Genomic DNA, 24,277 nt, shown 5'->3' with positions numbered 1-24,277 from the left:
TGGGTTTAAACTAAAAGAGGGAGATTCAGACTAGATAAAAGAATTTTTTCGTGATGAGTGTGGTGAGACCCTGACCCAGGTTGTCTCAAGATGTGGCAGAAGCCGCATTCCTGTCCCCATCCCAGGTCAGGTTGGCCCTTGGGGCTCTGAGCCCCCTGCTCTGGATGCAGATGTCCCTGCTCCCTGCAGGGGTTGGGACTGGGTGGGCTTGGAAGGTCCCTTCAACCCAAACCATTCAGTAAGTCTATGGTATGTCATCCAAGTGCATGGGTCTTTCAAGTGTTTTTCAGCAGAGTGTGAAGCTGCAAGAGGGGATTTTAAAAAGTAGAGAAAATACCTTTGAAAAGTTGATTTGCACACCATTTGTTGGTCTATTTCTTGAAAACTATTTGTGTAGTTCTTTATCTTAATGTGTAGCTTGAAATCCTTGTATGTTACTCTGTGTGGATATAAAAGCCTTCTGTAGCCTAAACTGAGCTGAAGAATAGTCTAATATTATTTGAATTGTTAGGGCCCTTGTGCAGGAAGTCAGCATTTCTCTCTGTTGTGATATTTGTGTGTGTACAAATGTACAGTTATTGCATGATATTGTAATAATAAATGTGTTTAACTTCTTCTGAAGGTGAGGGTAGTGAGATCATCTCCACCAAGTTCCCAGTTCAAAGCCACATTTCAGGAGTCCTACCAGGTCTATAAACGATACCAGATGGTTATTCACAAGGACCCACCTGATAAACCAACTATACATCAGGTCAGAAGGCCAAATGAATTTTGTTCCCCTCTGCTTCGTCTGTCTTGTTCCTAGGAGAAACAAACGTGGATTTTATATCCATTCTATATTCGTGAGCACGTAAAATACCGTATAAAATAAAATCAACGTCCTGAAAGTGCAAACTCTTTTGATCCCTCCCTCTTTGTGAGTGCCACAACTGTTTGGTGGTGATTGCAGGCAGAAGAGTTAGGGAAGTTACAGGCCTGTGCTGTGGGGAGAGAGATTGAGAGGATGAGGCTTCTGGAGAGAGAGAGAGAGCGCTCTCCTTACAAATGTGAATCCCCTGAGGACAAAAAGCAGCCAGACCCTTACCCTGGTAACTCATCTCGTTGGCTTTGGATTGGATGCTTCCATAAGGAGGAACTAGCATGAACAGGGCCAGCATGTGGGTGAAAATATATCACGCATACAGATTGTTGGTTTGAAGGTTCACAGAAGCTCTTTGTTTTCAATTTAAGCCCTTCAAGAAGTAATCTGTGCACTCCGTCTGAATTACACGTTGTTGCTGCTACTGGTAATGACCAGGCGGTGTGTGACAGTTAACTGTCAGACATCACACCTCTCCAGTACTAGGAAGAAACAATTCCAGGAGTTTGGAGAGAAACCAGTGGGTAGCAAGAATATCTAATTGCTGGACCAGGGCCGCGAGTGATGTGCCATTAAAAATAATACATTGTCAATGTCCTTGAGACTGTGCAATGAAAATAAAATTTGGGGTTGATTTGTTAAATAATGTGGTCAAAAAATAGGGTGACTGAACTGGTGCTTCGGGCTGTTCTAGTGTTGCACAATTTTTATTCTTTAATGGAAGTACCGATGGTTTAGGATCAGTGTAGGGTGTCTGACTCGCTCCTGTAGGAGGATTTGCTTGTTTAAACTAGAGAACTGATTCAGAGGCTTTGAAGTGGATCGGAGGAGATCTTTCACTAGCCTTACCTTCAGAAGCGTGTTACCGGGTGATGTGCACTGAGAATAGCATGTTTGTATTTTCCTTGCTCTGAAGGTGAGGTTAGTACCTGTCTCCTTTGAGGACCCCCAGTTCAAATCGTCCTTCAACCAGTCAGCCACTTTATTTGCCAAGTACCAGATGGCCATACACAAGGACACCCCTTCAGACTGTGGCGAAACCGAGGTACAGTTCACTGCATGCACCTTGCTGACAACACCTTTTCTAACGCACAGCTGAAGGAGGGGAAGTGGTGTCTCCTAGGGGGATTCCAAATGAGAAAATATCGGAGTTCCCGCTTGGGAGGGAAAGGATGGTGCTTTTTAGCAAGCTCCTGCTGCAGGCTTCAGCCCAGGGGCAGCCGAGCTGAAGAGGGAGGGGTTATGCACTGTCATGACTAAAAACCTGGCATTAGTAACGAGTTAATTACTGCGCTTTGCACCTGGTCGTAAAGAGATCTGGGGCAGAGGTGCCGCTGGAAACGGGATAATGGCCTGGAATTGCTTTTCTGATGGCAAAAGCATCTTTGGCTTTGAATCTGTTTGGTGCCTTTTCCACATTTCTCATTGGTTTGGGTTTTTTGTTTGTTTAATGTGACGGCTGAAGGTTTGGAAAAATGGCAGTTTTATTCACGTTTCCTGGCCAAGCATCTCTCTCAGGTAAAACTCATCTTTGCGGTAGAAATAGTGTGAAAATACTCCTCAAGCTGACTGTCTGAGGTTCAGCAAGAGCGCGTTGCGTGTGAGTAAAGCTTGGTTTAAAGTGGTGTTTACAGGAAGGTTATCTTTAACGAGTAAAAACCGCCTAGTACTGGTGGCGTTCTAAACCAGCAGCAATTCCCCATTTCTCTGGCAGGTGGCACGGTATTTTCGTGAGCAGAACTCACTAGCAGTGCCACCTCGTACCTGTCATTTCTGTCCGCTTGGGCGTTGATAACCCTCTAGTTAGGCTGTTCCGCTCTCCGGAGCGATGAGGCAGAAGCGGTACCTGGGGAGCTGGGGCTGCTTTCCAGCTCGAGAAGGCGACCCGCACAGCCATTGCTGGCTTCGGTTCAGAGGAGCGTGAGGAGAGCTTTGTGGTGGCATCCCTGTAATGCTACTGTGGAAAGCCATGAAACTTTCTGCACTTTGTTTTGTACAGTGACAGGGCTCCTAACACGAAGTGTTAGTCTCTGCCCTTCTTATGATTACTGACATCCATTGGGTTAGTTACAGTAATGTCAAAACTGGAAACACGCCAAGACGGATTGAGTGTTTACTGGGTTTGTGCCGGGCGTTACCTGGCCTGAGGAGCGACTTGGTTTGGCTGCGGCGGTGCAGGTATTTCAGCTCGAATTGCTGAGATACAGCACATGTGCCAGCATGCGTTTCCCCTGAACATCCCGTTGCTGCAGAGAGGGTGCGGAGAGCTTCATGTGCTTACTTATCTTTGTTTAAAGTTACGGGTTTTTTATATACAGTCGTTCCCTCAGGAAGAACAGAACCAAAGCGCGATGGCCGCTTGCAGGGCAGCTGTGAAGAGCAGCTCCCTCTGCGTTCCCCTGCTCTCGGTGTGGGACGCGGGGCACGGTTCGGCGGAGTAGACTTGGGTTTGATGGCCCTAATCACCCGTGGAACTTTGGTTTTGAACTGTGGGAGTTCAGGGGAGGAAGGATGTGTAAGGACAGGGCAGGTTTCCTCCACCTGCAGGTGTGATGTTTGTCACGGATGCTGCTGGCGGGTGGGCAGGAGGTGATTTCTGTTGGTGCTGCTGGTGGCTTACTGGGGGGTATCTGCTTTGTCCTTGTTTCTTGCCATAGGTGGTTCCCAGCTTTGCCTTCATCTCTCTCTGCCATCATGTTTGTGCAGGCTTAGTGTTGTGTTCCAGGGGGGAGACAAAACCTCCTCTGAAGCTTCTGGTAAAAACTCAGTCTGATGCTGACGGGTTTTAATTTGGGTCCTTCTTTAGCAGGGGTGAATGCCCTCGTATGTTGATGGGACTGACTGGGAAGGTCTTTCTGTTCACTCCAGTCACTCCAGTCAAAAGCACTTTGTATTTGATCCCTGCAGGATGGAGAGTGAAGAATACTTTAAACAAAATGTATTTCATTGTAGGTTTAGAAGCCTTTTTTTCTTGTTTTTTAATACCAAATCTATGTGGGAGGAGAATTATCTGAGTCACCTTTAAGGACAGAAGATCCCAAGCAGGGTAAAACTGATCCAAGTTACTGAGAGGAAGGCTGGAAAATGCTGTTTGAGAGACCTCGATCTTTTTCTTCTTCCTCTTCTTCACACTTTTTAATCTATCATACAGACATTATGGAGCCAAGCCGTTCTTTAAGTAAAGAACTTCTGTTCTGTACACAGGGCTTTTTATCAGGCTAGTAACAAGGATGCTTCGGGCTTTAAGCTGGCAAACATCCAGGAATGTTTGTCCATCTAGGAACTGAATTTAGCTTTTCATGCGTGCCAGCGAGCCTGTCTCTGTACGGTGGATGAACACCTCTTCGGGGAGAGCCCTGCACGCTCTCGAGTTTGCGAAGTTTCTGGTTTAGTAAAGTATTTGATTTTCAGATTTGGCTGAACACTTCTTAGTCAGAATGCTGCCTGTATTTAAATTCAGAATCCAGCAGAAATGGTTATGGGACATGCTAACGGCTTGTTTTGGAATATATTCTCAGGCTGTTGGCGTTACAGTATACTGTCTGCCTGTATCAGCTGCTGGACTGTTTTAATATTAGCCTTATCACGTTAAAAGGCAATTTAAGGAATAGGTTTAGAATTTTGGTGATTGTTGAAGTAACACTGATGAGGAAAGTCATAAACCAGTTCACAATATTAACAAAAGATGTCTGAAACCGGTTATTGCTCACCGAGTGTGAAAGAAGGTCCTCTTCTGCACCTACGCTGCTCTCGTCAAGATTTTGCCTGAGAAATGGCAAGAGGTAATTGCCAGGTCGGAGAACCCATCGAATACTAGACAACCAAAGATTTCTTTGAATTTCTGGACACTCTCTGGTTAGTGCCACTTTGAGACTGGTGATAACTGGTATATCAGAGCCCTTCAAGACAGGGGGTCTTTTTCCGTTTTGCCTTTTCCTCCTTTCTTTCTCCTTCTCCTGCATTTCCGATGGAGAGGTGGGAGCAGCCCCATCCCTGGCACCATCCCAGGTCAGGTTGGCCCTTGGGGCTCTGAGCACCCAGCTCTGGGTGCAGATGTCCCTGCTCCCTGCAGGGGGTGGGACTGGGTGAGCCTGGAAGCTCCCTTCAACCCAAACCAGTCTGTGGTAAGTGCTGGTAGGTGCTGGTGCCGGGCAGTGCTGGTGGAGGTGGGTTTCTCTGCAGGTAGAAGTGCTGTCTGTTACTCCAGTTTTATCTGAAGAAACCTGCAAGGCTGTGAGAGTGACCAGGTGGTGTTCTGTGCTTTAGCTTTTTAGAATTGCAGTACAATCATCTGAGGCTGCGTGTAGTGCTGGTGGAGGTTGGTTTCTCTGCATGTAGACGTGCTGTCTGTTACTCCATTTTTATCTGAAGAAACCTGCAAGGCTGTGAGAGTGACCAGGTGGTGTTCTGTGCTTTAGCTTTTTAGAATTGCAGTACAATCATCTGAAAACAAAGTAAAACACAATAGGTAGAAAGAAATTAGATAGAAACTGGTCCGAGGGCAGAGGCTGGCTCTTCAGGTAAGGACATTGGGTTTCAGGAAGTTTAGTGATAGGTCTGGCTTCTCTTCTGCTTTGCTCGGAGCAGTCCCTATCTGCAAACATTTTAATTATTGCTCACAGCAAAAATACCTGTTTCTGCGTCAGAAGTGCAGGGAGGGCTTTGCAGAACAGAAATGCCCTGGAAGATGCTGTGCTCCAACTCTACCCCAGTGCCGGGATGATTAGCAAAGTACGTGGAAACACCTAAGTCAATATTTCAGAAGGTTTTGCACCTCCGTATCTTTTGTGTTTGATATCCAGCGTCAGAATGTATTTCTTGGTATTGAAACGATGGATACAGATGTGGAACTGCATAGCTCTGGAGTGAATCCCCTGAAGACATTTCTTCTTGGCCCTTTCATCCCAAGAAGGAAATTCTTTTGATCCCACTGACACACCTAGTCCATTAATGTGATTTTTAAGCTTTAAGTCTTTTTACGGTTGTCTCTGTCTTTAAGAAGCGGGGCTGAAGTGTGACCGACACAAGCTACCCAAGTTAGAAAACATTGCCATAAACGACCATAAAAATTCTACGGTAGTTTCCAGAAAGAGCGAGAGTGAACAGTTCATTGCTGTTTAGAACTTCTGTAGCAAATGTTTTATTTAACTTTTCATGAGTATTTTATAATGACAAACTTGTAGGAAAATAGTATGTGTCTGCGTTCCCCTGCAGAAGGAGCTGGACGCTCTCTGTGCTTTGCGCTTAACTAAATATTTGTCTTGGAAGAGAAGATTTTCACAACACACAAAAGATACACTGTTTGAAAAGGTGCAAAAAATTACTGAAATAGGAATAGCAGGGGGGTTCTCGCCCAGTGTTTTTTTTTTTAGTTGCCTCCCAGGAATCCCCTTGAACTAACAGAGAGAACCGAGTGGGTAGTCTGGGCAGCGCCCAGGAGCCCGTTCCGATCCATTCGAAAGCTGCTATCAGCAGCCGGTTGCAAACCTTAGGAGTCTCTAACCCAGTTTCCTCTTTTTTTTTATTTTTCTAGTGAGAGAATGCTTAAAAAAATCAGTAGCCTTTGTGGTTGTTTTTACCTGTCCGCAGCTTGCCTCTGCAGCTGTTTGTTTTGAGAAGGCTCGGGGATGGACTCTGTGACCATGCCGACCGACGGCAGCGCTGATCTGGTGGTGGCTCTGCGTGCTGGGCAGAACGTCTGCCTGCAAGGAGCTCGTGTTCCAGATCTCTGATATTGCAGAGTTCAAGACTTTAACCTAGTACTTGTGTTTCGGCCTGGTTCCTCCTGCTTACTGTGTGGCCCTCGCCACTGCGGTGCCTTGGATTTTATTCTGGAGATTCCTAGGAGAGCCAAAGAGTTCGGACATCCCGACCACTAAGTAACTTGTCCACAGATAAATTGTTTCAGTTCAGATTCCTTTTGCATCAGAGTTTACATGTTCTTTCGGATTTTGACACTTGAGTTTTTGTCGTTTAACAGCTTCTTCCAGCCTTAGTGGAAGTTCGACTTATTTTTAGATTATTTATTTGTTACCTTTTCACTCCAGAACTTTATGGTGAATGTTGATTCTAGTCTGTTTTGCCTAAAGAAGGTTATTTCAACTAAAATATGGCAGCCCAATGCACAAAATAAATCCAGACACGTTTCCCAGGACAAAGCATGCTGATGGCACAGACCAAGTGCTTTGGAAAGTCAACAGCCTCTTACTGTGAACCTGTAAGAAGTGCCCGTGTCTCCAAAGTAACGGAGCTCAGGAAGGGGCCCTGGCTGCTCTCGGTGGTGGCGGCAGGATGGTCCTGCGCAGGCTTTGCGTGAAGCCAAGAGGAGCTGGGTGGAGCTTCTAGGGAAGACAAACCCAGTTCTAGCGCTTCATTTCCCTGCGTATCTAAAATACCTAAAGATCACCCGGCTTGAGGAGGAGAAACCCTATACAAAAAGTGTCTGTGTAGGGGAGAGGCCAGGAGCCCTCTACAATTATTTTATTATAAGCCTAGTGCCTTTATGAAAAGAAAAATGAAGAAATATTGAGCAGCCTGGCACATTCTGAGCCCATTCAGGGGTTAGATCAGAAAAAACCCAAAGGACAAAGGCCTAAATCCCATATCTGTCCCTTACCCCTCCCTGCCTCCGAGGAAGAAGGCAGATCCTCCCTTTTCCTGGGCAGTGAAGCACAAAGACGAGCGAACTCGGGTACTGTCAAAAGGAAGACGAGGAGCGAATGCCTTTCTGTCATGTCTTTGTGCTAAAGCACTCCGATAATTTTACGGCTCCTGGGGATGACAGCCCACGGCTGGTCTGTCCCGCGGAGGCTCTGCCATCCTCGGGTGACATCAGCACCCTCCCTGAACTGCGGGGTTTAGCACCTGGAGCATCTGCACGTCTTCCCCACCTGCATGAGGAAGCAAGTGGCCATAAACCCCTTGTCCTGTTACAGCTGCTTCCAGCTGTGCGTGTGCTGTAGTTGGGAGTTGAACCAAACCTTTTATTTTTCTGCCTTTTTCCTCCCTTGGTTTTAATTCTCGGTGATGTGTTTCTCTCAGTTTTATTAATTAGCTTTAAACCTCTCTCCCATTTTTTGGATGGATTTTTCTGGTAGTTAGTTTGCACCGAGGTGAAAATGTGGTGGATTTCATGTTTATTACATAGCTTCTAAAAGGCTCAGTTCAGCTGGAAATTAAGGTGAGAAAAGCATGACTTCGAGGGAGGAATTTTCACTGTGCTTGTGTGACAGGTGGAGTCATTTCACATGCAGCACCAGCTTTTGCCTCTATTTCTTTCACGATTTAGTGAATAAGTTTTGAATTGTGTTCATAGGAATCCAGCAGTATGAAATGAGTTTGTTAATTCAGGAACTGAGGTTTATGTTGTCTTCAGTTTAAATAAATGTATAGACTAGGTATGTTCCTGGGTTATGTGGAAGTGCTGGGGCTTGGGGGTGGGAGGGCAGAGTGAGGGCTGGGAAGGTAACAGCAGAGGTCAGGGGGTCTGAAGGATTTATTAGGTTTTGCAGCACCATGTGTCAATTAAATTCTTCCTTAAAAACATCCCAACAAACCCACAACCAAAAATCATTGGGTTTCTGGGTAGTTGTTTCTTAATTGGCTTGTAGAGGAGATTCACAGTCTTATGAAGCTTTTTAGGACTTGATTAAGAAAATTATAGGAGAACTTTAGCAAGTGTCAACAGGTGAAATAACACGTAACGGGACTCGCAGTGTTTTCTCCCGGTGAGACTGCGGTACAAATTGAAGTGCAGGTGAGGATTTTCCCAGCCAGCCTTACAGATAGCTGTAACAGTATATACTCCCTGGCAAGCAGTGGTTATGCTCGGGTACACTGAAAACGTCCCCCCTCGCCTCCAAAGCCGAGGGATTGACTAGTGGAGGATGGCGAATGGATGAAACGATTTGAAAAGCATCCTTGGCTCAGTTTTCTCACCCATAGGGTTGAACTTGCTCTGTAAAGCTAAAGTTACAGATTAAGAGCTATCGGGGGTCTTCTGACATGAAAATGAAGAACACATGGTTTGTTCTCGGTGAAGCTGCGCATTCTCAAGTCACTGGCTGTAAGGACTGGTGCCCTCGCAGTGCAGGGGTTTGCAACTCTCTGTTCTTTTTTTATGGGAACGTAGCTCAATAATTGAAATATCAAATTACTCTTCCCCCCTCTTTAAGTATTATCTGGGGTGGTTTTTGCTCTCTGGTTCTCTCTCCCTATCCACCAAATCGATAAAAATCGTAAAAGTTCGTTGAGATCTCAGTCACTAGTTTTTTCGGACTCACTAATGTAGGTGGCAGTGACTGGATCTGCAGTGCTTAATTAGAGGAAAGGCACAATCCAGCACCTTACAGAACTTCAGTCTTCTGCCCTACGGCCTGTGTCCAAAGGTTTGCCATTCATCCGTAGATCTGTGGGCTCGAGGGGGACAGGTCTGACATACAGCCTCTGCCGAGTCTGGACCGGTGTCGATGCCCTTTGGTAGAGACATCGCCTTAGAGGAGGTGGAGGTTGGATGTGCTCTGAGCTACCATGAGAACGGCCCAGTTAATGCTTGCAGACCCCTACGAGTATCTGCTAGAGGCTGTGGTTTTGTCTTCAAATCTGCCTTGCAGCACCTTCTGAAGAGCAGAGGAGGTGATGATTACTTAGGCTGTGTCTGGACTCTGACCTCAGTCAGTAAACGACAGCACAGGCACTGGTTTTGTTGCCTGCCTTCCTCTCCTCCCCTTCCCTGGGAGAAATGGGCTGACAAGAAACCAACCCATTCTGTAGAAAAATCTTCTGTAATTAATCTCAGAAATTCATAGAATTCTTGACAACAGAATCTTGACAACTATCAAGTTTTTGTAGGTATCCGTATATATTCTTTTAATTAAAACTTCCTATTTACTATTACTTTGCAGTTGGGAGCCGCTGACTTAGTAAATCATCCTGCTGTTACAAGAGGGGGAATTAAACTGTGTAACACGTACAAGGTTCTGAACTAATGAGTGTTTTAGGGTTAAATACACACCAGAACGTAGTAACATCTTTAATGTGGAATCCACCAATAAGGAAGTGTTTGTATCGAAAAGTGACACATAAATAACTTATTAATTTTATTTCTCTTAGAATCTTGAATGAGCTCCAGACCATTAAAATCCTGCTTTTTTGATTGATTGTCTACAGCACATCATTTTGTATTGAGTAAAGAATCTAGGATTGAAAATACTTGCACTTTCAGGAAGTTGGTTTTATTTTGTTTATTTTCTTCTTCCTCTTCTTTAGACATAATACAGACTTGATTTTGTATGTAAACAGACTTTATTTATATTAAGAGATATGAGGGCCCTACCTCCTTGTTTAGTGACGGGGCAGGTACCAGTGGAAGGGTGGGAAGAGCCCCCCCTGTTGCAGGCAGACACAGAAGGGAAATGTGTAATTTAGAATAAAGGACACAAACAGACCTGTATTACAGGGTGATTATTGTCCCACATCAAGTTTAAAAGAAATTATTTTATAGCGGGAAAGTGCTTTGGATAATTAATCATTCTATCTATTTGTACTTCCAAACAAAGTAGAATGTGGGAGTTTGTTATGGATATTTTATTTTAACTCTTAAAATCCAATGGTGTTTTTCAAATACATGGTTTTCACCGAGTGTATTTGTCTGTTAATGTAGCCTGAAGCACTGCTAATATTTTTCTTCTTTTTCTGCTTGGCATATTCGGACTGTTCTTGGGCACGTCCTGCTGCTGGCTCCACCTCGCTGCAGTTCACACGGTTCCTCTGCGACTCCCCTCTGGAGGTACGTACTGGCTGGAGACGCGAGCTTTGGAGTGGAGGAGTCTGCCCTCCCCACTCCCGGCACACAGCGAGCCGTGGGGGGGTGGCTGGGGCCGATTCTTCTTTTTCTGCTTGGCATATTCGGACTGTTCTTGGGCACGTCCTGCTGCTGGCTCCACCTCGCTGCAGTTCACACGGTTCCTCTGCGACTCCCCTCTGGAGGTACGTACTGGCTGGAGACGCGAGCTTTGGAGTGGAGGAGTCTGCCCTCCCCACTCCCGGCACACAGCGAGCCGTGGGGGGGTGGCTGGGGCAGATGGGTGTCATGGTACTTGTGCCGGCACCGACAGAGACGGGAGGTAGCGCTGCGTTCTCCAGGGGGGCTGAGGGCTCTTTGCTGGAGAATAAGCTACCCCTACAATCCACGTCACTGCGTTAGGAGATGGCAGCAGCAAGGGCTGTGTCTCTTCTGTCCTGGATTTCTTTCTATGAAGGAAAAGAATGTACGACTAAATAACTTACTAAACTCGTATTTGACCACGGCCTGAGTTAAAATTCGAGGAGAGGCGATGTCGATTCAAGTCAGCAAAGTGCTGCGGATTTCTCGTGCTTTCTCGTTAGTCCGAAAGAGTTAAGGACTGCGTGACTCTAATGAAATTGTCAGGTTAGAGTAATTACACTCGTAATTTGATATGTCGCAGCTTGAATGAATCCATGTGTGGAGCGTTTGTTGCTTTTCTCTGCTGAGTCCACTGGCCCTTACATTCCTGAAGGCTGAAGAGTAATAGAGCTCATTAGACTTTATAGGAAAAGGGCTTTTATCACCTCGTCAACCCAGGCAGCAGACTGCCCGTAGAGTCTGAATTCTGTACGGCCACGTAGATGTTGATGTATGCCTCCCTGCCAGGTTTATACCAGTATTGTTTCTTACAGACACTTTTTATTGACGTTTCGAAGCTTGAATTAAATTTTGTGTGGCACCACTACAGATGTCTTCAATTAGATGAAGTTAAATAAAAGGGATTGAATATTGGAGGCCAAGGGATTCTTGAAATTCTTTATTCTGAAACTGTTGCCACAAGCAAATCTAGTAGTGTATAATCTGTTTATTCTTTTGAACAAAAATAATTGAAAATAAGATTTAAACCTTACAGGATTTCAATTTGTCATTTTCTGAATTTTTGTTCTCGTTATTAGCTGCAGATAGTATGAACACCCAAACTCTTCCTGCCTTTTTTATTTCCTTGTGTTGTTATTCTGTTTAGTTTCTGGTTTGGCTGAGGGCTCTGGCACAAAAAATGAATAGTTAAAAAAAATGACACAGTATGTAGTAGCAGGAACCCAGGCAATTTTCTAGCAGTAAACAGGGTAATGTAGAGAGAACTCTTTCAGGGTTATTTTATTCATCCTTTCGTCTTAGAAACTACATTTAAACATTTGCCATGTTGCCGCTTCCCGCGTGCAGACGCTGCCTTGTTTGGAGAGCTGTGGCTACAATGGTTTGAGAGTCGTAGCCAAAACCCACCGTGGCCTGTTGCTGCTGAGGAGAGAATGTTTATGGGAGGCGGGCACAGGGGAAGCCCGGGAGATTCCTGGCTTTTGGTGCTTGGTGAGGTAGAGGGTAGTTTGGGGCCGGTGGTTGTCTTGGTGTCGTTAGTAGTCATCTCCACGTTTGTCCTGCCCAAGTTGTCCCGTGTTGCATTGACATGAGTTAGAGCGAGCCTCAGCACTCAGATGCACCACAGCATTGCTCGGTTGAACGAGGATTTTTTGGTTTGTTTTCAACTTCTTCTCTGATTGCGCTTTAGTATTATTCCATTGTGACTGATGCTCAACATTAAATGGATGATTTCATAAAACTGCTCTCCAAAGCATCTTTCTGAGAGACTTGCTGATTTATAACCATTGTTATAAACATCTCTGTTCCTTCCGTTTACCCTTTTGATCACTTGGTTTGTGAATCGAGCTTTGCTCTTCATAAAGGACATCAGCTTCTGGGCTGCGTTGTGCATTAACGTGTTAGTCTTCAGGAGATCTTAATAACAAGGTCATTAAGGTTGTTAGAGGTCTGTAGTTCCCAGGTAGATGACATCTTACATTTTGAGGCAGTGAGTTGATGTACTTTGTTTTGATACAGAATCACGGAATTGCTCATGTTGGAAGGGGCCTCTTGAGATCCACCTGGTTCAACTTGCCTGCTTGAGCAGGGTCGGCCAGAGGAGGTTGTCCAGGACCCTGGGTTTTGAGTATCTCCAAGGATGGAGGCTCCACAGGCCCTCTGGGCAGCTGGCCCAGCTGCGTTTAGCTCTGGAGCCCCCAGCATAAGAAGCACGTGAACCCGCTGGAGTGAGTAGAGGAGGGCCGTGAAGATGATCAGAGGGCTGGAGCACCTCCTCTATGAGAACAGGCTGAGAGAGTTGGGTTCATTCAGCCTGGAGAAGAGAAAGCTCCGGGGAGACCTTTTCATGGCCTTTCAGTACTTCGGGGGAGTACAGGAAAGATGGGGAGGGGCTCTTCATCAGGGACTGTAGTGACAGGACAAGGCATAACAGTTTCGAACTGAAAAGGGTGGATTTAGATTAGCTCTGAGGAAGAAATTCTCCCCTGTGAGGTGCTGAGGCACTGGCCCAGGCTGCCCAGAGAGGCTGTGGATGCACCATACCTAGCCGGGGACACACACCAGCTGAGGACGAGGGGTAATGGCTTTAAACTGAAAGAGGGTGGATTTATATTAGATGTGAGGAAGAATTTCTCCCCTGTGAGGGTGCTGAGGCACTGGCCCAGGCTGCCCAGAGAGGCTGTGGATGCCCCATCCCTGGCAGTGCTCAAGGCCAGGCTGGACGGGGCTCGGAGCACCCTGCTCTGGTGGAAGGTGTCCCTGCCCGTGGCAGGGGTGGGAACTGGATGGTCTTTAATGTCCCTTCCAACCCAAACCATTTTGTGATCTTTATGGACCTTGCGGACTTGCCTTACTGTGCCCTTATTTCTTCTGTATGGGGAGCCCAGCCTGGACCCAGCGCTGCCAGCACAGCCTCCCCAGTGCTGAGCAGAGCAGAGGGTTCACCTCCCCTGACCTGCTGGCAGTGCTTGGCGTGGCGCAGCCTGGGATGCTCTTGGTCTTTTTCTTCTGTGAGGGTGCAGCGCTGGCTCATTCTACTGAACCCTGGCACCGCCTGTCTTTGTGGACTGCTCTCGCAGCATCTCCACGAACCCTGGAACGAGGACGTTGTACTGAAAAGGAAGAGTGTTGCTAACCGAGAGGTAGAAACCTACCATATGGCAGGTTGTGTGCGTGTGTCCCTTTGGGAGAGGAGCTGCTGCAATTAATCACTCCACTTCTTCAGTAAATAACTTCCACTGGAGTGTGGAACTCAAGGGGTTCCTGGCATTTTTTTTGGTTTTTGTGTAAGGAATAATGTGGATTTCATACCTTCCTCCTCCCTCCATCCCCAGCAGAGGGTAAAATGGAAAAGTTCAAAACAGGGAATTTCCTGAAACCTTCCAGAATCACAGACCCAGTTTTGCCAGGTGAGTGTGCAGGGTCGGGTTAACAAGTTCAATTTCCATCATCATCCTCAAGTAGGAAGACATCTCTAAAGAGAGAGGCCGCTGCGCTCTGAAGGGAGTGGAGCTGTCTCGCCACCAGTGGAGCTCGGCTGTCAGCGGTTGTTAAGCTGAGGTGTACTGTTGGGGCAGTGTGTAATACCGGTTGCTGTTAAATATTTAAATGTTAGTAATACGTTATAAAATATGAGCAATCAAATGTATTCGCGGAACCATTAGCTAGCAGAATATGAAGACAGGTGGAGTTAACATGTGATGAAATACGTTGTGGTTTTCTCTGCATTATCGTCTAACGGACAGTGGAGAGGAGCATTGGAGTCTACAGACACTGGAGAGAAAACTAATTGTCTCAATTTTTGTCCTGCATTTAGTCTTACTTTGTTGATGGTTTCAGTATCATCAGTTATAATAACTCAGTGTAGTGAAGTTTGAATACAAATTGTTAATTTTAAATAAACGGGTCCCCCTGGATTGATGCCAGAGCTCAGGTGTCATTGGGGGACTTGCTCGATGTCAGTGGTCTGTTTTCTGTCCTCTTTGACAAACACGGTCCCGTCCACACAGGTGGACGTGTCAGCAGTGCAGCTGGTACAGCCTGCTGCAGGAAGATGTTTCAAATGCCAGACCTGTTTCCCGTCAAACTGCCGGGATGGTGCATGAGGAATCAAGTTAGGAGCCAGGCGCTTGCTGAGAGGTTGGAGAGGATGTAACCCCTCCCAGCAGAACACAGGGTTCCATTGTGCGAACGCTTTGGGAGGAGGGAAACATCCCTTTTTAAAAGCCTGGTTAAGGTCGTGTGGGTCCCTGGAGGTTTTGCCTGCAGTCAGCGCTGTGCCTGCTGTGTCCGTTACAGAACGTGGCCTCTCTTACGGTCACAGCGTTCCATCGTCATTGCACTGCTGAAGTTACTGTCGTTCAGACTTCACCAGCTTCACCAGAAGCTTCTTCACTGATACTAACACTTGAGTTCACAGCAGTCTGGTGACTGAACCCCCGCGATGCCATTCTGAGCTTTGGGGTCACTCACAGACACATCCATTTAACTTCAGAAGACTTTGCTTTGAGTGAAAATCCTTTCCACGTTGGCTTAGACTATCTTTTTTAACATCCATTAAATCCTCTGTGACGGGCTTTTGACAGAGAAAGAAAATCTTTTCTAACTGAAACTTATTTCAGCAAGTCTGCGTTCTATTACCAGTCACAGCCCCCTTGGCTTGCAGGAGACCTTTTGTTTTTTCCGTCACTGGTAGCTGAGCAGAGAACTTAACCTGTGCTGAGAAATCCTCAGAGAAAAATCTCTTACTCCACTGTGTCGCAGCCTCAAAGTTTCCCTGCTGACCATGTGATGTCTTTGGCTGTACTGAACTGTTGAGGACGCTGTATGAAACCGTAACTGTCCAGGCTTTACCTGAAGGAGAAGACCCCCTGTTTAATGTGCCAGTCTCCGAGTTTCATATCCTCGTGTGCTGCAGGTTGGGCTCCCAAATGTTAGATCGCTTCGCTTGTACAGGATCTGTAGCTGCTCGTCTGATTTTATGCTATACAGCTATATAAAAATGCAAACATTTTATTATGTGCCCGTTATTTTGCGGCTTATTGGTTGGGTGAGTCAGATGAAATGATTTTTGCTCTTGTGATTGATTTCTCTTGACACATGTGGTACCTATTAGGATAACTTCTCCTGCCCATCATCTCTTCGGTCGGCGCTACTGTATCAAAATACTTGATTAAACCCACCTTCTGTTGTTGTAATGCAAACCATTTGGTAATAGCAGGCAGTACTGTCAGATTTATTGAGTGAGAAGCAGCTTTCTGAAGATCTGGCAATGCAGGGAGACACACGACTAGATGGGTAATTAAGTTGAGCACAGTGGAATTCAGCATTAAAGTAAAGCTGACGTGGGAGAAGACAGCATGCCAAAGCTGGTTGTGTAATACAGTTTAAATTAGGAGATCATCTTCTTCTTTATCTGAAGCCTCGGTTTCTGGCTCTAGGTGCTTTACCCCGGCCGGAGACGTACTCCACCGCGCATCCAAAACCACAGCGAGTTTCTTAGGGTTTTTGCAGGAGACGCCTCAAAGGGGGCTGTCAAAGAAGAGGTTCCACGGGTTTTGTTGCAACACGGAGTTTCAGGTTCTTAGATAAAAGGTGTTTCATTGGTTGTAAAGAGAAAACCTTATAAAGAGCAAACTCATAAACAAGAGGGAACTGCTCCGTTCTTTTTATAAATCCTCTTCTCAAGGAGCTTTCACTCTCAGAAAGTGAATTTCTGTGGCCAAAGTGCTTCCAGTACCTGGGGACATGGGAGGGAGCAACAGCGGGGTCCTTGCTGTGACAAAGCATCGGAGGAGCGAGGCAGTGCCAGCCTCGTGAGGTGTCTGAGCTTCACCTTGCCTGCTGCCTTTGGGCTCCCCCCCTTGTTGAAGCAGGTCCAACCAGAGCGTCCGCAGAAGTTCCGTGTGTAACGTTGCACTAACAACTCCACGGATCCCCCGTTGTATCCTGTCTGTACCGTACCAGCCGGATGGCGGAGGCTGTTGGCACACCTGTGTTTAGGGGTGTGATATGTAGCGTTTGCTGTTCGTACAGCTCGGGTCACAAGTGATGCAGTGAACTAGCGCCTCACGAATCCCTCTTGCCCTCTTTCTAAACACGGATAGCAGGAGGAATATCTCACGATATTTACTTTTGTGTTGAAATTCTCTCTAACGTTGTTTTTGTGGTGAAAGTCTCCCCGTCAGACAATCGCATCCAACTTTTGTTCCGCTTAGGCAGAGAACCCACCAAATGGACCGGAGTGTGGCTATGGTTCGTTCCACCAGCAGTACTGGCTGGACGGGAAGATAATCGCTGTCGGCGTCATTGATATCCTGCCCTACTGTGTCTCCTCCGTCTACCTGTACTATGATCCCGACTACTCCTCCTTGTCTCTGGGCGTCTACTCGGCGTTGCGGTAAGAGGACGTTGTTGTTGTCTGGTTAGGCGGCACGGTAGGAACTGATACCTGTTCCTAACCTTCACCTTCTCCTTCCAGTCCCAGCCGACACTGGTGACGCTATATCTAGCAAAGTATTTGTGTGGTTTAGTTCTCTACAGTTGGTTTCATTCCAAATACATTTTTAATTGTCATCCTTGCGTAGGGATGTATCTTTCCAGTTAGCTAAATACTTAAAGACTAAAGGAAAACCACTCAGAAACGAAATACCTGGTTTTTATTGCCCCTGAAAATAATTCAGTGTTGCTTGGTTACAGCGGGAAAAGCCTCTTTTTTGTTTGAATAGAAATAACTTTTCCCTTTGACCTTTTCTTAGCCCAGTCACTGAATGAAATTAATCACTTTTATAGTTTTATGCACATTGAGGTCATAAATACTAGAATAGCTAAAAGCCGTTGTCTTCTGAACGAGCAGTTTCCTGCTGTACGCGCACTAAGTGTATTTTTCAGGTATGTTAATCTCATTATCTTTGTCTTTAGAAAGCCTGATGGAGAGAGTAATCCTATGAATTTTAAAGCCTCAAATTAACTTCCAGCCTAGTCCTGCAGAACAGTAGGAATAGGGATGGTTTTCGCTGTGAATAAGACTTGTATGCTAAACTGCAAGGTATTGTTTTTCTTTCATAAGCGATTTTATGATTCCGTTATTATAAGGAAAAACCCCTTAACGAGTGGAAATATTTCTGCATCTCTTTTTTTTTTCTGAGCTTTTTTGCTTCTCTGTTTATATGAAGTAGTCACAGACCTGTGGTGTTCCCAGGGAGGTTCTCAGGAAGCAGCTGGGCTTGAACCTCGCACCAGACATGTCTCCTTTCAGGTTTCCCTGGTTCTGAGAAGTTCTAACAAAAGTCTTTACATGTAGAGATTTGCACTGCTCTCTTTTTGGTGCCAAAGAAGATCCAGAATTGTGAGATCCAGCTTCCTTCTTTCTCCAAGGCATCCTGTTGAGAGACAGCTTCTCTACAGGTGGAGCGCCTTAGCTATGGGTTAGCGCGACCCACCGGGATGGGTAAACGTGATGTGACTTTTGAAACGCGTAAAGCCCAAACACTGTTTTTAGGAAACCTCTTCTTATCACAGTTGCTTCATATACTTTTGCAATAACTAATAAACCATTTGCAATTTAATCTCTCAGAAGTGTAATCGCTTTTAATTTGTTTAGATTTTGAGTAGGATCTTCTGATTTCCTGATAATCTGTTTTGGTTTTGTTTTTTAAATTCTCCTTTGGGGTGTATTCCTCTCTTCATAGCGGTGAATTTTTTCCCTGGTTGTTCGAACGCATTTGTCAAAGGCTTTTCCCCCACAGTTCCCTGCTAGGTTCCTGGCGTTACTCTGCTGGTTTATTGCTGCTGAAATGAGGTGCTGCAGTCTCCCCGCTGGGCGGTGCAGCCCTCTGTTAGCCAGTGGGATTCCCTGAGCAGAAGACTGTTTGCCTTAGCAACCTGGTGAGTGAGCTGAGGTGGCTCAGCGAAGAACCCGTTAACAGCAGAGCTGGTGGGGGAGCTGTGAGGGAGCCACAGCGGGCAGCCGAGACTGGCTAGGGAGCGAGAGAGCAGGACCTCCTCCTGCGCGCTGGGCAGCTCCAGACCAGTGAGCTCCTAAGGTGCAGTTTCTCCCGGTGTGTCACCTGCAGGAAGAGGTGATAACGTGGCCTTCCTGCTGGCTCTCCTCCCCTCCTGCTGGAATGGTCCTTTGTGAAGGAGAAGCTGTAGAAGCATAGAAGAGTTCAGGTCAGAAGGGACCTCTGGGTGTCATCCGGTCCAGTTCCAGCACAAATCGGGGCTGACCTCACGGTCCTCATGGGCGTTAATCTGGCCGTTGCTGTAGCGTCTCCAGCGGCCTGTGTCTATGTCTGAATTGTCGGTTTTCTGAGGTGTTCAGTGGCACTGGCGATGCTGTAGAAAATTAATCAGAATTGACAAATGTAGAAAATATGTTGGAACTCCTACGATTTAAAATGGATCTTTCTTCTGTCTGTTAGTGGTCTGGATTTTTAGAAGGATTTTATTTCGTATGCTAAATATTTGAAATTAGACTGTTATTTTTTTTTCTATACGAAGCAAACATATAACCTGAAATACTAGGTCCTCCCAAGAGTTGTTTTTTTTGCATTTGTACGTATCACATTACTTTATGTAATAATAGACTGACATAATCCATGCTTATGAATTCTTGAAATGGCTTTACATTTTCTACATAATAAATTTAAAACTTTGTCGGTGCAACAGGCGTGTGTGGCTCAACCAGTGAAAAAGCAGCTTATAAATTCTGCAGCATTTAATGCAATAAAAATTCCCAGCAGTCTTAGAGGGAGCCAACCTTGTTCTTCTTTCAGAAAGGGAGAAAAAACTTGAGAGTTAGGAAGGGTTTAGGAAGTTGCAAAGGAATCCGATACCTTCCAAGCTGTTGCCAATTTGACTCCGAGGAGGTTAAACTGCAGTGCAGTGCTGTCACTTCCACTTCATGCTGCTTGGAGAATATTTGCTGCTGACTTGTAGAAAGAAGGGGATTTGAAGATCATTGAAATATGTAGGCAGTGAGTAAAGAATGGGGGGAGAAGCAGCTCCTTGTGAAATACCAGTCTTGCCAAAGGTAAAAAAAATCATGAAGAAATATTGAGTGATTGTTATTCTTGCTGCAGGAGAACTTCAAACCTTCCCCAGCTACCTAAAATCACAAATAGCAGACAAGTGTAGTGCTGAGAACCGCTGCTGAGCAGGACGGGTGCTTGGAGTACTTTTGGAGCGGGATTCCGTAGCGCTGAAAGACCAGGTGTGAGTGCTGTACTGCTGGCAGGAACACATGTCTGCCGCGAGCGCTTCCAGCTGTTAGAGCTCCTCAGATCTCGCGTGCCGTGACGGGAGACTGGACAGACAGGTCATGGTGATCTCCAGTCCCTTCTCCAGAGCAAAGGTTTAGGCAGAAAGCAAGCAGGCGGGTGGGTGTCATGCTGTGCACTGGTGTGAACTGGTGGAGTCCCAGGATTCTCTTGCCTCGGATCACAGCACACCCTCCCAAAAAGCAGGAGGAGCAGGATGGTTTAGCATCTCCCCGATAAATCTTTGTCTGGAGTGGGGTTGGCCAAGTGCATAAATGTAAGAGAAGCAAGACCTGGAGCTAAGGTCCTTCCCGAGGGCTATCACCGGGTACATGCGGAGGCGCTGGCGGAGTCCTGAGCCAGCCAGGTTCCTTCGGTGCCACGCGCGCTAATTCACCTGCACGCAGCTCTGTGCCCATGCTAAGACTTGCTGCTCCAGCCCAGTTCTTACCCAGCTTCATTGTGCTCCATTTCCTTCACTTTCTGTCCACTCCAAGTCGCTTTGTGTTAGGTCACGTAGTGCAGTCCATTTGGAGAGAGCATTTGAGAGGTTTTGAAACGCAGGATGCTGGTTTTCCCTGTGGTGTTCCAGCTTTTTGTTGGACGAGGCGCAGGACAGCCGGCACGGACATGAAACGGCAAGGCTCTTCAACCGCACGCCGTGCCGCCAGGGCCGGGTGGGTGAAGCACGTGGCCGGTAGTATGTAAATCTCACTTCTGGAAGCTGTTGGTTTTCCCTGGATAGGGAGTACCTGATTTCTAGACATTCTCCTCTGTGAAAGGACGCGTATAGCTGCAGAGCTGTAACGAACTCGAGGTGTTCTCAGCAAGCCACGCGCGGCTGCAGTGGCAGGTTTTCAGTTCCTTGAAACGCCCTGCTCATAACTTAACAGTGATAAACCCCCAGTGTACTCACATGCTTCATACCTGCAGGTGCTCCTACCTCCTTACCCCTTCCGTGGAAGTGAGGACTGACACCCGGGTGTATTTGGTTTGTAACCTCCGAGGTCTGCAGAGTGACACGTGCTGTCAGAGCGGGCGGTAGCATGGAAGCGCTGGCTGCTCCTTGTGACGCAGCTGCTTCCCTTGGGTCGCTAACAGAAAGAAGAAAAGCCATCCTGCAGCGTGTTGACGCTTCTTTTTCAGCATAAATGAGAAAGTCACGCCATCAGGCATGGGATGGTTGAAAAACACCTTTTGTGGCGTAAAGACAGATGGTTCTATCTGTAAATTGCTGGAACACAAGTAGTGGAACAAACCAGAAGCTTACCCGTGATGCTGGTGTTTCAGAAGTGCTCTGCTGGGTTCCTGAGCCGCCTCAGCCAGCCGGGGCCAGCAGCTGGGCTGCACTTCTGCAGAACTCCCATGTACGTGAATATTAACAAGAAACCCGTAAAACAGAGGCTCTTAGTCACTTCTATTTGAATTTCAAGGGAGTCAGTTGGCAGGACGAAACCAAAAATGGAAGCAATTTGAAGCCTGACGTGATGTTTTGCATTTTGGTGATTTGTTTGGTTGGATTTGAAGCATTAACTTCCTTTTTTCTTTCTTTATGTTTTTAAGCATTATTTTTGAGTTTATTGCCTTCATATTTTACTTGATAGAGTTCTAGCCCTTTAAATAGGTCAAGAGCCAGGTAGCTGTAAAATATTTCGGTGTGAAGAGGTAAATTGAATGTAAGAATTGTCTTAAAGTAATTATTCTTTTCTTTCACAGGGAAATCGCTTTTACTAGGCAACTTCATGAAAAAGCTCCTGATCTCTGTTTTTATTATATGGGTTTCTACATTCATTCTTGCCCCAAAATGAGATACAAGGTACAGTGTGTTTTTCCTTTTTTCCTTAGTGTGCCGTTATTCAGAGCATTTGACAGTGCTCACAGTAATATAATATTTTGTAATTGTCATTGTGGATTTTAACGTCGACGTGACATGGTTAAATCTGAATGTCGGTCACTATTTAACTTGGCTTGGGATTGTTTTCTATTTTATTTTAGCTGCATGTGGTATTTATTACAGGTTGGCTTAGAAGCAGTTCGCATGGCGAGGTTTTCAAGGCTGTCAGATAATCGCGTGTCATTTGGTCACCTGCCTGTCTTGTGTTTATGGTGTACCTTCCACTAGACTACAATCCTCCCTTTTTTTTGGGTTTGCATATTTGTGGAGCTGTTGCTCGGAGACGGTAGGCAGCAATAACACGTCTTCGTGGTCTTGGCTGTGCTGGGGTTTTTTCTCTGGCTTTTGTTAGCGGTAGGGGACTCTCTCTGCCGATGAAGGCAGGGGGACGCTGGATCAGCAGCCGCTGTGAGCCAGCTAGCAGATTTTTGAGGAAAGGATCGGGAGAATCCGTGGAGCCGTGAGAATGAGCAGCCTTCCAGCAGAGCTCCCCTGTCACCCCTGCTAGCCTCAGGCTGGGTGCCTGCGGCTTCTCTCCTCTGTGAGCTGGAGATCTCGTGAACGTGGCGTCTTTTGTTTGCAAATGCGTCATTACTTCTTGAACCTTATGATAGGATTTCGGAGTGCTGAACACACATTTACACATAACTCAATATATCTAGTGATAACACGGAAGGATACAAAGCTCGTGAAGTCTGGAGCAAGAGATGCAGTGGTTTTTTTTCTGCCGAGTGTGTTAAAACTCTGCAGTGTTTTCAGCTGCTTTTCAAACAGCCAAAAAAGGTGGGGCTCACTGCAGTGGTGGGTGTGACGGACAAACCGTCTCGGCTTTATTGTGACCTGCACTACAGGTGGCCACGACGAAACCACAAATAGCAAATCCCTCCCTCTCCTTTTGATGGAAGATACTTGTCTGTCCATCTTTCCTTTTGCCAACTGGAGTTTATCATCCCCATCTGCTGATCAAACAAAGAGGGGATTAAGTGTGAGTAAGCAAATCAGTGAGTGGAAAACACTGCCTCTGTCATCAGAATCATCTTGAAGGCATCACCAGCTTGGGCTGAAGGGTCTGATTGTTTACCTTTGGAAATAGTTAGGAGTTGGGGCCGATTTGGTCAGACTGAGACACTGCCAGTTACCATCCCTTGTCTAGTTGACAACCTCCACAGTTCACACTTGTGAATAGGATGTGTGTTGATTCTTTCCTGAAGCAAACAAACAAATCTGACTCTGATGGCAAAAAGCGTCCCAGTTCTGAAGGGTAACAGTGCTGGGAAACTGTTCAGCTGCTTGGAGTAAATTTTAAGACGTGAGCTTTGTATACATGGATTAAACAAGGCTCGTACGTGAGTCAGTGGGTTAAATGAGCCAGCAAACTATTTAAATATGAAGATTAAATGCTGTGAAACTGGGAGCTAACCTCAGTACCAACTCCACGTTTTTATTATTTATTATAAGGTGGTGCCTCTTCTGCTGGGCCTGTGCTCTTTGAAAGTGGTTGCATCAAGATTACAAGATTCTCATGTTACTTCTAGTTTTCATTCTCGAATAATGGAAATTGAACAAATTGTGATGGTAGTTTTATAACTTTTGCTTATTTTAATTTTTTTCCTTAAAAGCTCTTTTTTTTTTTTTCTTGCTTAGCCTTGATGACTTGCTCAGACTTAATGACTATCTGACATGACTGTGATTTGGCAGAGGACTCATTTTAGTCCTCCAGAAAGCTGTACATGTCCCTGGGCTTAGGTACAGGAGTCACTGGGGCAGGGGATGGGGAGGACAGAGCCTGTACTGGTATATTTGGAACACATACACTAGCAGGCGAGTAACGCTCTGTGTTGGGAGAGTAATAATTTAATAAATGAACTGTAGGGGGTCTATTTTATTTTCTATTTCTTTTCCCGTGTGTGTGGCCAAAAGGAATGCAGTTGAGAATGAGGTTGACCTGAGTTCTGTAGCTCCGCTCTACCCTCGCTGAAATAGCACACCAGAGACAGATTTCCAAACTCAGCTCTGAAATGCGTCTGCGCGATGCTGCCGCTCCTGAGGAGCGATCGGTAGTGGTGAAGTCGGGTGGGTAAGTACCACCTTGGTGGATCGAGTCACTTCAGCAGTGCCTGGCTGACTTAGAGGCATTCCCTGGTGCAGACTTTGCTTCATTCCCCCGTACCAGAGGTGTCAGAGGCCCCGTTCCCCTAACTGTGTCGGTGAGGAGCAATGGCAGGCAACTGCTGTTAGACCAGTGTCAGGTGAGCAAGTGGAATGACAGAAAGAAAAGGAAGGGGCTGCAGAGCTGACCGCGGGGGTTTATCCTCTGCTTGTCGTTGTCTTTGCGAATCACTTGTCCTGGGATGTTTGCAAATGGAGACACGACATCTCTT

General features: G+C 46.1%; 1 protein-coding gene across 1 annotated transcript in view; it reads left to right on the top strand.

Moving 5' to 3' along the window:
• The window catches only part of ATE1 (arginyltransferase 1), a 68,491-nt gene that overhangs the window by 9,808 nt on the left and 34,406 nt on the right, over window positions 1–24,277 (top strand). The window contains exons 6-9 of the mRNA XM_010145056.1: window positions 1,776–1,904; window positions 10,614–10,646; window positions 16,961–17,142; window positions 21,719–21,818. Coding sequence (XP_010143358.1) covers window positions 1,776–1,904; window positions 10,614–10,646; window positions 16,961–17,142; window positions 21,719–21,818 — 444 coding nt within the window. The remainder of the gene's footprint in view (window positions 1–1,775; window positions 1,905–10,613; window positions 10,647–16,960; window positions 17,143–21,718; window positions 21,819–24,277) is intronic.

This window comes from Buceros rhinoceros, unplaced genomic scaffold, assembly GCF_000710305.1.
Source record: "Buceros rhinoceros silvestris isolate BGI_N320 unplaced genomic scaffold, ASM71030v1 scaffold14001, whole genome shotgun sequence".
In the NCBI taxonomy this organism is placed as follows: domain Eukaryota; kingdom Metazoa; phylum Chordata; class Aves; order Bucerotiformes; family Bucerotidae; genus Buceros; species Buceros rhinoceros.
This window is presented reverse-complemented; position numbering and strand designations above follow the sequence as displayed.